General features: G+C 39.8%; 1 protein-coding gene across 2 annotated transcripts in view; it reads left to right on the top strand.

The window, feature by feature from the left end:
* The window catches only part of TLK1 (tousled like kinase 1), a 148,447-nt gene that overhangs the window by 90,768 nt on the left and 44,070 nt on the right, over positions 1 to 13,609 (top strand). The window contains exons 6-8 of one of the 2 annotated variants that reach the window (XM_056110148.1): positions 599 to 694; positions 2,135 to 2,224; positions 3,165 to 3,257. The exons of the other annotated variant lie outside the window; for it this stretch is intronic. Of the exons in view, the coding sequence (XP_055966123.1) occupies positions 599 to 694; positions 2,135 to 2,224; positions 3,165 to 3,257 (279 nt within the window). The remainder of the gene's footprint in view (positions 1 to 598; positions 695 to 2,134; positions 2,225 to 3,164; positions 3,258 to 13,609) is intronic. 2 annotated transcript variants of the gene reach the window in all.

The following is a 13,609-nucleotide window of genomic DNA, read 5'->3' as shown; positions in this document are numbered from 1 at the left end:
TCATTGAGAATCTCACCAATAATAGCACCAGTTTAAATAAATAGCTCTTGAATGCCCACTGCTTTCAGGGCATTGTATACTAAGTACTAGAGATTGAAATAGTTTTCCAGGATTGGAGAGAGAATAAAGTGGGCCTCATATGCATCTAACCTGGGTTCAATCCCTGGCACCATATACGGTCCCCCAAGACCACTAGGAGTGATATCTGAACAGTTAGCGTGCCCCTCCCCCCAGTGCATCCTGCTTTGGGGGCCAGAGATACAGTGGGTAGAGCACTTGCCTTGGACACAGCAGACCCAGGTTTGATCCCTGGCACCCCATAGGTCCCTTAAGCCCACCAGGAGTGATTTCTGAGCACAGAGCCAAGAGTAAGCCCTGGGCACCACCAAGTATGGCCCAAAAACAGAACAGAAAATAATAATTTACCAGTATCTTCATGTGAACATGTTAATTTTTTTTGACTTTTGACTGTAACAATTTATTTTGATTTTCAATGACCTAGTTTTAATTTAGAATAAGATATATTCTTAATGCCATCTTTGATATAATATCTCTAAACTTATTTTTATAAATAGAAGTATTTCCTTTTTGTTCTTAGTACCAAGGTGGGAATGGCTCAAGTCCAGTAAGAGGCATACCTCCTGCAATCCGTTCTCCTCAAAATTCACATTCACATTCCACTCCTTCCTCATCTGTAAGTTTTTCATTTGTAGTCTTATATACAGGAGTTCTGGTTTATATGGAATAACTTTCATGTTGTGTTTTTATTGATAAATGTATGTGTGTAAATGTTTATTTTTGTAAAAAACCATTCTAGACTGGGGATATGGGTCTGTTATAGAGTATATGCTTTGCATGGGTGAGACCCTGGGTTCAAATTTCTGGCACTGAAAAGATATGTAATTTTTACTGATACTGTGAAATAAAATTTGATTTGATCTGATATACTATAGCTTCATTTGAAAAAGTAGTTGTTAAAATATTATTATAGGGTTATTCCTAGCAGTGTGCACTGCCATACTTTGCAGTCTTGGGGAACTTATAGTGCCAGGGATCCAACCCAAGACCTCATACATGCGAAGCATATATTTGTTCATTGAGTCTTCTGCAACCCGAAAAAATTCTTAAATTTAAGATTTTTTTTGAACTATTCATGTTCTGAAAATAATGTTTCTGTAAAGGAATCCTTTATAACCTATGAGATTAAAAAGGAATTTTCTGTATAGACTCATACTCATGTCTAATTTCTGTTTTCAGCTTTTTTTTTTTTTAAATAGAGGTTTCCCCAGCGGCACTAGGTACCATTCCCAATGATTTTAAAGTACATTTAAAAAATTTACTCAGTTATTGGGCCTGAGTGATAGCACAGCGGGTAGGGCATTTGCCTTGCACGCGGCCGACCGGAGTTCAATCCCCGGCATCCCATATGGTCCCCCAAGCACTGCCAGGAATAATTCCTGAGTGCAGAGCCAGGAATAACCCCTGTGAGCATCTCTGGGTGTGACCCAAAAAGCAAAAAAAAAAAAAAAATTACTCAGTTATCACTTACCAAGTTTTCTGTTTTTACTGTAGCATCCTAGTCCTTGTCAACAGATACACACTTAGTTGTGTCTTACTCATTTTGTTTGTTAGAACACATCATATGTAAAGTACAACTAACAATTTACTAACAAAATTAGTAACTCAACAGTAAGCAACTCAACAGTAACTAACTGTGTAGCACTGATACAGGCATATAATTGCTTCCCTCAGTGAATATGTTTTAAAACTGGCTAGGTGAACCATGACATTCACCAATAATTTAACAATATACTACGTAATGGTTAGACATTACTATTGTCCTGCCTGTAAACCGTGAGGCTGTTTTCAATATTTTGTTTGAAAATAATTTATTTTTCCTTTGCCCTGACATATTGAAAGCATTAAGTTTTTTTATAGACAAAATCACTTTTTGTTGAGGGTGTCAATATAAGAGAGGTACTCGATGATTTCTTGTTGAATAGTGATGATAAAGTTTTAATAATTTAATTATGTTTGGCTTAAGTTGTTACTCTGATAAAAATTCAAGAAACATTAAGTAGTTACTGCTAAGCTGAAGCCCTTACTAATGTAAATATTTTAATAATTTTTAAAGGTTCGACCGAATAGCCCTTCTCCTACTGCATTAGCTTTTGGGGACCACCCTATTTTACAACCAAAGCAGTTATCTTTTAAAATTACTCAGGTAAATAGTAATTGACATTTCTTTGCATGACTTCTGAGAAAGCTGTGAATAGTTTCGTACAAAGAGCTGCAGTGTCTTTGCTTTACACATCATCGTAAAATAAAATTATATATCAATAAAATTAATTGCCAGTTTTTAGGAGTTGAGCATTTTGAAATATCTACTTTTTCTTGTAGTTTGTCCTTTGTTACACATTATAGCTATTTAAACCAGATCAATAAACACAATAGCCATATCACGTTAATTACATTTATCAGTTCTTTTTGTATTTAGCGTCCATATACATATATTTTATATCTTCCTAAAGATGTTATGCTCATTATAAGTGGACATTAGAGCTGTTCTTTTGGGAGTCTTTCTATATTCATTATCTTTACACTCACAAAAAATCATTTGAAAACCAGATAACTTGTGATTAGTTTTATGAGTTTAGAATACTGATTTTCTCACTTTAATTTTTAACATGTTAAGGTGTATAGATAACTCTGTCCCCAGACTAAGAATTGGGAGACTAGATCTTTTGCTATACTACCTCAGTTACCTATTTCTGTTAAACACTATGTCACATCAGTTTCAGACTGTTAAAACAAAACATAAATGAAAACGTTAAATTTGGGGGTGATCTTTAGACTCTAATTACCAGTACTTTCAGTTACTGTACAGCTGATGGGAATTTTTTGCACATTCAAAAATTGGCTATAGTTGATAGTGTATAGCAATGGTTATGTTGAATTATAATAAAAGGCAACATATTAATATCCTAAAAAAATTAGTAACCCTCTAAATATTTCTATGTAAACTTGTTGTACTGGAACTTTGAAAGTTATTAAAAGTGTGCTTAGCTACACACAAAAATAATTTTTTTCCTCTTTAGAATCAGAATAAAATTTTATGTTTGCTTGCAATAATGGGGATAATAAAATAGCTTTCTTTTATTTAGACTGATCTCACAATGCTGAAATTAGCAGCATTAGAAAGTAATAAAAATCAGGATCTAGAAAAGAAGGAAGGTCGCATAGATGACTTGCTCAGGGTAAGTAATATGTCAAGGAGGTGGGGAAATGAGTAAATATTTTTTGTGAGATAATTTAGAAACTGCTGGTTAGAGAAACAAAAGGACTATAGCTAGGGTAAAAAATAAGCTTTTTTGATTGTATAAGGGCATGATTAAACATATAAACTTAAAAATAAAAATGAGGTGTAGGATGTGGTTTAAGTGATAGAGTTCTTAATTGTCCATGTTTAAGACCCTGAGCACCATCAAGTGTGGCCCTTGCAACAACTAGAAAAATTATATTAAAATGAGAATTATTTTATGAGAGCTCTTCAAATTGAGAAATAGTTGAAAATGTCGGAAGACGCTAGTATAAGTTATTTTTATTGGATCAGCTATGACAGGACATCCATTTTATGTTATTTTGAAAGTTAATTTTTTAGAAATACAACATTTGATCCTGTGAGATTTTTAGCTGAAAACTTTATTTAAAAGACACTGCAAGGGCTGGAGCAATAGCACAGCGGGTACAGCGTTTGCCTTGCACGCAGCCAACCCAGGTTCGATTCCCAGCATCCCATATGGTCCCCCGAGCACTGCCAGGAGAGATTCCTGAGTGCAGCGATAGCACAGCGGTAGGGCGTTCGCCTTACAAGCGGCCAACATTGCCGACCCGAGTTCGATTCCTCTGCCCCTCTCGGAGAGCCCGGCAAGCTACCGAGAATATTCAATATGCCAGACACAGTAACAACAAAGTCTCCAATGGAGACGTTACTGGGCCCGCTCGAGCAAATCAACGATCAACGGGAGGGCCTTTACCTTTACCTTTATGAACCAGGAATAACTCCTGTGAATCACCGGATGTGACCCAAAAAAAGCAAAAAAAAATAAAAATAAAAAAAAAAGACATTGCAAAATATCGAGAGTAAGGTATGAAACAGCTGTGGTTCTTATCATTTGCTGCTTGTTAAAATCACCAGAAAGTGAGAGATACTTTTTTTTTAGATAAGATTATATATATATATATATATATATATATAGACACTTTTTTTATTGAATCACAGTGAGATGGGGCTGGAGCGATAACACAGCGGGTAGGGCGTTTGCCTTGCACGCAGCCAACATGGCCGACCCAAGTTCGATTCCTCCGCCCCTCTCGGAGAGCCCGGCAATCTACCGAGAGTATTTGACATGCCAGACACAGTAACAACAAAGTCTCCAATGGAGACGTTACTGGGCCTGCTCGAGCAAATCGACGATCAACGGGAGGGCCTTTACCTTTACCTTTATGAACCAGGAATAACTCCTGCGAATCACCGGATGTGACCCAAAAAAAGCAAAAAAAAATAAAAATTAAAAAAAAAAGACATTGCAAAATATCGAGAGTAAGGTATGAAACAGCTGTGGTTCTTATCATTTGCTGCTTGTTAAAATCACCAGAAAGTGAGAGATACTTTTTTTTTAGATAAGATTATATATATATAGACACATTTTTTATTGAATCACAGTGAGATGGGGCTGGAGCGATAGCACAGCGGGTAGGGCGTTTGCCTTGCACGCAGCCAACATGGCCGACCCGAGTTCGATTCCTCCGCCCCTCTCGGAGAGCCCGGCAATCTACCGAGAGTATTTGACATGCCAGACACAGTAACAACAAAGTCTCCAATGGAGACGTTACTGGGCCCGCTGGAGCAAATCGATGATCAACGGGAGGGCCTTTACTTTACTTACTTTACACAGTGAGATAAATAGTTACAAAGTTTTTCATAATTGGGTTTCAGTCATACTGTATTCTAGAGAGATACTTTATAAACTCGAGGGTTCTGTTAAACTGATATGATTTAACACTTGGGCATTTAGTTATAAAAGTTTTTCCTTATAATTTTAATTTTAGTTAGCATCAAGGAATATTGATGTAGAAATACTGTAAAGTTAACACTTATAATCCAACACTATATATCTCTAATAGTAGCCAGGTACTTTTGCAGCTTCCAGTGTGTTCCCTGATCCTATCATACTCCTCCCATTCATTTACTGTTACTCTAAGTTTTCTATTTATCATTGCCTTTGTATACATGAAATTATTAGCTGTGTATATACATTCTTTGTTTTGGTTTTGGTATTTTGAAACACATCTGGGTGTGCTCATGGCTTACTCCTGGCAGTGCTCTTGGCGACCATATGTGATACCAGGGATGGATATAGGATTGGCTGTACACAAGACAAGCACCTTAAGCCCTATACTATCTCTCTAGCTATATACATTCTTAATAGCATTATCTCAGGTTTTTTTTAATTTTTAGGAAGCAAAATTACATTCCAGTTGCCCTTTCTGCTTTTCTTCATTAAACTTATGTGATTATAATGCAGGATGTATATTTCGCTCATAGTAAAGCATGGCTATACTATAAAATATCTTCCAATTTTGGCATTGTGTTAATGGTTCTGCTGAAAATATTCCTACGCATGTATTACAGGGTAAATATGGAACAGTTTCTTTATGGAATATGCTTTAAAGGCATAGCCAGATCATGTACATCTTCAGCTATACTTTATAATGCCTAATTTTTTAAAATTTATTTATTTATTGAATCACTGTGGGAAAAGTTACAAAGCTTTCAGGTTTAGGTCTCGGTCATGCAAATATCAAACACATTTCCCTTTACCAGTACTTATTTTTCACCACGAAGAACCCCAGTAAACCCCCACCACCCCAATCCTCCCAATGGCTGTGAGGCAGATGAATTCTAGTTAACATTCTATCTACTTTGAGTAGATTCATTGTTTCGATAAAAGATGCACCATAATTATTTAGAGTTTACATCCCCAAATCAGACATGCTGAAAAAGCATTGTGAAATGATTTGCTTTCTACAGCTGGGTTCAAGAATTAAATGATGTCGTGCGGCCGCTTGGTTTTGGGTTTCTGCTATTTTACTTATTAACTCTGGAAGTATTTCTGCTGAGAGTCAGATAAAGAGATTGGTTTCTGTACTTTGGAGCCGTGGTCGTGCAGGAGAGCCGCTCGAGGGGGGCAACTGGTGACCTCGGTAGGGCGTGAAGGACGAGCCGGAAACACCCCCCCACCCCCCAAGTCCCATGAGGTTTTAGTCGCCTCACCACCACCAGCTCATACCTGGCTTTCCACAAAGCTTCCAAGCGGCTGCCATCTTTCTTTCCAGAGGGAAGAAGGCGGAAGGGACCAACACCCTTTCCCCTCCGGGCAGACCTGGTGGCATGGATATGCATAATCCGTTCACTTTTCTGCTGCAAGCTACTGGGCTCTGCATATAATGCCTAATTTTTATTGTATTCGGGGGCCACACCCAGCTGCTCCTAAGGCTTTCTCCTGGGTGTGTGATCAAGGATCTCATGTGGCTTGGACCAGAGGGCATGCCCTTTGCAGTGCCAGGGATTGAACTTGAGGTCACTTGTATGCAAGGCAAGCACTTACCCAGTGCGCTCTGTCCCGCTAGCATATTTTGTTTTTTGATCACTATACACTTTATCAGCATTGACACCAGATTATTCTGTTTCTCATTATTCTTGCATAGACTTGTTACAGTTTTTTAAAAAGTATTTTTGGGTTTTGTTTTTAATTTATTTTGGCACCACAACTGGCATAGCTCAGGACTTACTCCTGGCTTTATGCTCAGAGATCACTCCTGATGAGTATAGGGGACATTATGGGGTGCTGGATGTCAAATCCAGGTAGGCCACATGCAATCCAAATGGCCCTACCCACTGTGCTATTACTCCAGCCCCATTGAGGATCACACTGTGTTCAGGGATCACTCCTGGCGGGGCTTAGGGTACCATATGATACTGGGACAAGATTAGGGTCAGCTGCATACAAAACAAGTGCCTTACCAGCAATATTATGTCTTGGCCCTATAATCAAATTTTATTTATTTTTTACTCCAGTTGATAGATGTAATTTACTTTTATTATGTATTTTTTGTTTGTGCATCATTCAGAATGTTTAATAGCCATTTTTTCTGTAAAAAGCTGATCATGATTTTTGCTCATTATTCGTTCTCAGTTGATTCCCTACCTCCTCCCCCTATCCACCACCCCCACCCCAACTTTGGGTTTTTGGACCACTCAAGGAGGTGTTCAGGGATTACTTCTGACTCTGTACCTACAGGTTACCCCTAAGAGTGTTGAGGGACCATGTATGCTTAGCATCAAACCCATGTCCTTTAAAGAAAAAAAACAAAACACCAGATTTGTTTTGTTTGGGGCCATACCCAGTGGTGCTTGGCCTTATACTGTGCTTTACACTCAAGGATCACTCCAGGCTGTGCACAGGATACTGTATTTGGTGCCAGGGATTAAACCTGGGTCAGCTGCATGCAAGGCCAGTGCCTTATCTGCTGTAATGTAACTCTACTCCTCACCCCTATTTAAAATAATATCCCCAAACATCAGATTCCTTGGAATCAATGTAATGAAAGGTGTGAAAATGTATACATTGACATTGAAAGTGGTTAAGTCACTATTGAAAGAATAGAAGAGGAAACCAGAATATGGAAAAATATTTTCTGTTCATGGACTGGAAGATTGAGCACTATCAAAACAACCATCCTACCTAATACATTATGTGCAATCAAATGCAATACTCATCAAAATTTCAACAACATTGAATTCATTGACGTTCTGGTAGAACTCTGTAAGTAGTGAGCCCATCTGGACCAACACTTCTGTTATTGGGATGTTTTTAATAACTGTTTCAGTTTCCTTGCGATTGGTCTGTTCAGGTTTTCTTCCTCCTGATTCCATGGGATGTTGTAATGACAACATCTTCAAGGTCTCCAGTTTAGTGGTTTAAAGTTGTTCATAGTAACCTCTTGTGATCTTTTGTAATTCTCAGGTGTTGTAATTTCTTTCTTTTTACCTGTGATCTTATTTGAGATTTCTCTTGTCCTTGTGAGTCTAGCTAAGGGTTTGTCAATTTTGTTTATTCTTTGAAAAACCATGTCCTGGTTTCATTGACCCTTTGCATTGTTTTATTTCTATATAATTTATTTCTTTTTTTTTTCTTCTTGGGTCACACCCGGCAATGCACAGGGGGTTACTCCTGGCTCATGCACTCAAGAATTACTCCTGGCGGTGCCCCAGGGACCATATGGGATGCTGGGAATCGAACCCGGGTTGGCCATGTGCAAGGCAAATGCCCTACCCGCTGTGCTATCACTCCAGCCCCTATATAATTTATTTCTGCTATGATGTTTATTCCTTCTATTTAGTTTGGTATTCACTTGTTCTCTTTCTAGTTTCTCATGCTGTGAGGTTGGCTTATTGATTTAAACTTTTTATTTCCTTAATGTAAGCCAGTATTTCTTTGAATCCCCTTCGTAATTGCTTTTGCTGTGTCTCAGGTTCTGATAGCTTACATCTTGACTCTCATTCATGTCAGGGAATGTTTGTTTCTTCTTTGATTTTCCTCTTTGATCATCTAGTTGTTTGATAATATTTTGTCTGCTTTCCGACTGTTGGGGCTTTCCCAAGCCTTATTTTTATAATTAGCACTATAGCACTGTCCTACTGTTGTTCATCGATTTGCTCAAGCGGGCACCAGTAACGTCTCACAACAAATTGTGAGACTTGTTGTTACTGTTTTTGGCATATCAAATACGTCATGGGGAGCTTGCCAGGCTTTGCCATATTGTGATTCTGAAGTTGGTAGAATTTTTATTTTTGTAACTTTATAGACAGTAAAATTGTGCCTCGGAATGTGATCAGTCCTGGAGAATGTTCCATTTGCATTGTACAAGAATGTGCATTCTGCTTTTGGAGTTGGAGGATCCTGTACATATATCTTAGTCCCAATTTTTTCCAATTCCTCACTTAGGACTCTTGTTTCTTTATTGATTGCTCTCTAGTTGATCTGTCCAATGACAAAAGTAGGGTGTTAAAAGTTTCGTACTTCAACTATTATGTTGCTGTTGACCTATCTCCTCAGGTCTGTTAGCAGTTGCCTTATCACTTTTTTGCCTCTTTATTCAGTACATTTATATTAAAGAGTTAAATCCTCTTGATCTACTGACCCTTTAGTCAGTATGTAATTTCCATTCCTCTTTATTCTCTTTAACTTGATTGCTATTTGATCTAATACAGTTATGGATTATCATGTTTGTTTTTATAATTAGGATTAACCTGTTTTTATAATTATGATTATTTTACAGCCTTCATTCTTTTTTTGAGTAATTAACTATTTTTTTAATTGAATCAATGTGAGCAACACCTACAAAATTTTCATGTTTGAGTTTCAGTCATACAATGATCAAACACCCATCCCTCCACCAGTGCACACTTTCCACCACCAGTGTCCCCCAGGATTCCCCCCACATCCCAACCCTCCCCCTGCCTCTATAGCAGACAATTTCCCCCATACTCTAGCTCTACTTTTGGGCATTATGGTTTGCAATACAGATAGTGAGAGGCTGTTACGTTTGGTCCTTTATCTACTTTCAGTACACATCTCACATTCTGAACGATCATTCCAACCATCATCGACTTAGTGATCCCTTCTCTTCTAGCTGCCTTCTCCCCCATTTCATGAGACAGACAGCCTTCATTCTTATTTTGTTTTTTAATTTTTTTATTTTATAAGGTAGTTCATAATATTTGATTACATTTAATATTCAAACACCAATCCCACCACCATTACACCTTCTCACCACTAAATTTGGGATGTTTCTGTCTCGAGCCCCAAGCCTGTCCCAAAGCACAAACAAAATAATATATTTTGTATCATCTATTATGAAAAACCGCTGAAAATGCTACAAAAAATTTTAGGGGAAACTGTGAAGATTGTTCAATTTTGTCAGGGACCATTAAGATATTCTTTAGAATATCACTAACATGTTGTTGTGTGTGTTGGGGCTGGAGCGATAGCACAGCGGGTAGGGCGTTCGCCTTACAAGCGGCCAACATGGCCGACCCGAGTTCGATTCCTCCGCCCCTCTCAGAGAGCCCGGCAAGCTACCGAGAGTATTCGATATGCCAGACACAGTAACAACAAAGTCTCCAATGGAGACGTTACTGGGCCCGCTCGAGCAAATCGACGATCAACGGGAGGGCCTTTACCTTTACTTTACTAACATGTTGTTAAAGACTGATTGATGTGAGCTTTTGTGTGTATCTAAAAATATGTATATGTGCATATATGTATATTTCCCTCTATGATTTGTTGCCTACTATTTGTGGTGTGATACTAATCAAGAATGGGTAGGTAGTGTCTTATGATGTGTCCAGAAATACTTTCACTCATGTATGAAGCTCAGGTCAAGCGTATTGGGAGCAGCCTCAAGCACGGCGATGGTTCAATTCTGGAGATTTTCAGCTGCTGGAGCCGGGTCCCTTGGGGCAGGGAGGGCTCTCACCTGCATCCCTCTGGGGCGCCCCAAGTGAAACAGCCTGGTGCGGTGTCCGGTGTCATGGCTGTGGCAGGCTTCATGTTGTGCACCCTTCCAGGAGAAAAAGCCATGTGATCTGGACAGTGGCCGATGACAAGATTGTCTGGCGCTGGGAGGATGTAGCTTATGGGCATGACCTGGGTTGCCAGAGACTGGGGGAAATGGGCAGAGGGATCTCTACTCCCGGTTCATTGAGCCCAAGGTCCAAGGTCACAAAGTTCTGCATTACCTGGGTTTTGTCGGACTTCACTCATGCGTGGGGCTCGACCTGAGCGTGTGGGAAGTGGCCTTGAGTGTGGCACAGCCTTCATTCTTAACTGGTGTTACTTGTGAAAATTCAAGTGTCTTCTGTGGTCAGTGAAAAGTTGTGATTTTGTTTCCAGACCCATCCAGCTGCTCTGTGCTTTTTGATTGGAGAATTCAGTGATTGGTTGCCATATTTCTGTGCAGATTTTGGTCATTTTTGTCATTCAGCCTTTTCTTTTTCAGTAGAAGCCTAATAACTATTCCTTACAGAGGTGTTTTAGATGCAGCAAATCGTTTGAGCTGCTGTTTGAGAAGGTTTTTATAACTCAGATGTAAGTGATCCCCTTGCAGTGTAGCACATTCTTTCTTGGTTGCAGATTCTTTTCTCTCAGTAGCTTTATCATTCCATTTGCTTCTCATATTTAGAGTTTCATCTGAGAAATCTGTGTTTTGTATTATTTTCCTTATATTTGAGACATTACTTCTCTCTTGCTACCTTATGGAGTCTCTTTTTGGTTCTTAACCATTTTTATGGGCTGGAGCGATAGCACAGCAGGTAGGTAGGGCGTTTGCCTTGCCAGAGGCCAACATGGCCGACCCTAGTTCGATTCCTCTACCCCTCTTGGAGAGCCTGGCAAGCTGCCGAGAGTATCTTGCCCGCACGACAAAGCCTGGCAAGCTCCCTGTGACGTATTCGATATGCCAAACACAGTAACAGTTGTCACAATGGAGATGTTACTGGGCCCGCTCGAGCAAATCGATGAACAACGGGAGGACAGTGACAGTCACTATTTTTATATAGTATGGCTTGTTTTCCTGGGTTTGTTTTTTCTTTTGGGTACTCTTTGGGTCTCCTGGGTCAGTGCACAGGTCTCCCTTAAACTGGGATGGTTCTCAACTATTTATCTCTTCTACCACTGTACTTTTCTCTTTCTTTTTTCCCTCTTCTTTAGAATTTGTGTTTTGTATTGTTCTGTTGGTTTTGGGGCTACCCTTGACAGTGCTCAGAAGCTACTTCCAGCTCTTTGCTCAGGAATAATCCCCCAGTGATGCCTGAGGAGCCATATGCAGTGCCAGGGATTGAACTTGGCTCAGGTGCCTCAAAGGCAAACCTCTTAACCTCTTATACAGTGCCAGCCCCATTCCTCTTGTTTTGATGCTGCATTATATCTTGCCCTTAAGGCCACTCATTCTATTTTCTACCAAAAACGTTCTGTTGCTGTGTTTTCTTTAGTTTTTTCAATTGTTTCAGTGAATTCCTTAATTCTTTTCCATCAGTTTTTCAGGTTTATTTAATCTGTTTTAGTGATTTTTTTTCTCAGCTCACTAAACATTGAGAAGATTATTGCTCTTAAATGATTGTCAGACAGTATGAAAAGTTCTGATGTACTGAAGGACTTTCCTTGTGCTTCTGTCCCCATTTCTTAGTGGAACTGAATTTTTTTCTTTCTTTTTTTTTCCCCAGTATTCCTGGTGCTTAGTGGGATCTAAGGATAGAGCTCTTGAGTTTCTGGTATTCTGTGCAGCAATCTAGTGTTCTCGGTATTAATTCAGTGCCTTATAATTTTACTAATTTCTGGCAGTCACAAATGCTTTGTGAAAATTTCTTAAGTGCTTGTTAACATCAGTCAGCTGCCTGTGGCTCTGCTTTATGTATATTTGGATGACTAGAGGGAATTGTGGCACCTGTGCCTAGTAGCTACTATGACACGAAAGTCTAGCTAACCCTCTGGCCTTGGGTTTGCAGTTATTGGTGTCTACTAGTATGTGGTGTCTCAGCCCATCTAAGTTGTCTAGTGACCAGAGATGTGGTCATGTGTACCCAATAACTTATGTTTAACAAGCTGATCTTTATGGCTACTGGGGAATTTTTGTATTTGCCAGTACCTCTTTGAAGGTGGCACCTCCCCCTTGCTTTCTCAGGAATGTTAGCTCCCAACTATTGCCTGGGAGACCTGCATGCATCCTGTCTGTGCTGGGCACTGCCTGTTTCCATTCTCCGTGACACAGTAGGTATAGGAACAGAACTAGACCCTTTGGATCCTTTTCACTCGGTACACTCCAGCTTAGATTGGGGGTTAATTCTGGTGCACTTGCTCATTGGGAGCTCTCTCTGATTCTGAACTGGCTGCAGCTCTGAGTTTGCCAGGTTGAATGGCAGCTGGAACTTGGGTGGGTTTGCCAGGTTGAATGGCAGCTGGAACCTGGGTTGAACCTGAAACAGTGAGTCTAAGGGTGCTGAGACCCTCCTGGATGGAACTCATTAGGTGGTGGCACTTTTTGTTGAGTTTAACAAAAGTCCAGGGACTCTAAGACACCTGAGTATCAGTACAAAGCTGAATTCTGTGAGAAAACTGAACACCCAACTGGAACCTGTCTGTTGGACAGGACCCTGTCAACTCAGGCAACAAACCTCTCAGGTGTTACTGAGATGGCACCTCTCTTGAAGTGGTGCACCTAAGTGAAGGCTGGCTGTGGTGTTCCCAGGAGTGGCAGTCTACGTGTTGAACTCAATGAGCCCTGAGATTGTTTTTCTCTTAGCATGTGCTGGTTGAGAAACGAATGTTCTGAAGCCATAGTACATCAGGTAGGGCGTTTGCCTTGCATATGGCCAACCGGAGTCTGATTCATGGCATCACATATGGTCTTCCGAGCACCACCAGAAGTAATTCCTGAATGTCGAGTCAGGAGTAACCTCTGAGTGTCACCAGTTGTGACACAAAAA

Source organism: Sorex fumeus, unplaced genomic scaffold (assembly GCF_029834395.1).
Source record: "Sorex fumeus unplaced genomic scaffold, SorFum_2.1 ptg000009l, whole genome shotgun sequence".
NCBI classification, from domain to species: domain Eukaryota; kingdom Metazoa; phylum Chordata; class Mammalia; order Eulipotyphla; family Soricidae; genus Sorex; species Sorex fumeus.
The sequence above is the reverse complement of the archived record's forward strand: the minus strand, read 5'-3'. Positions and strand labels throughout refer to the sequence as shown.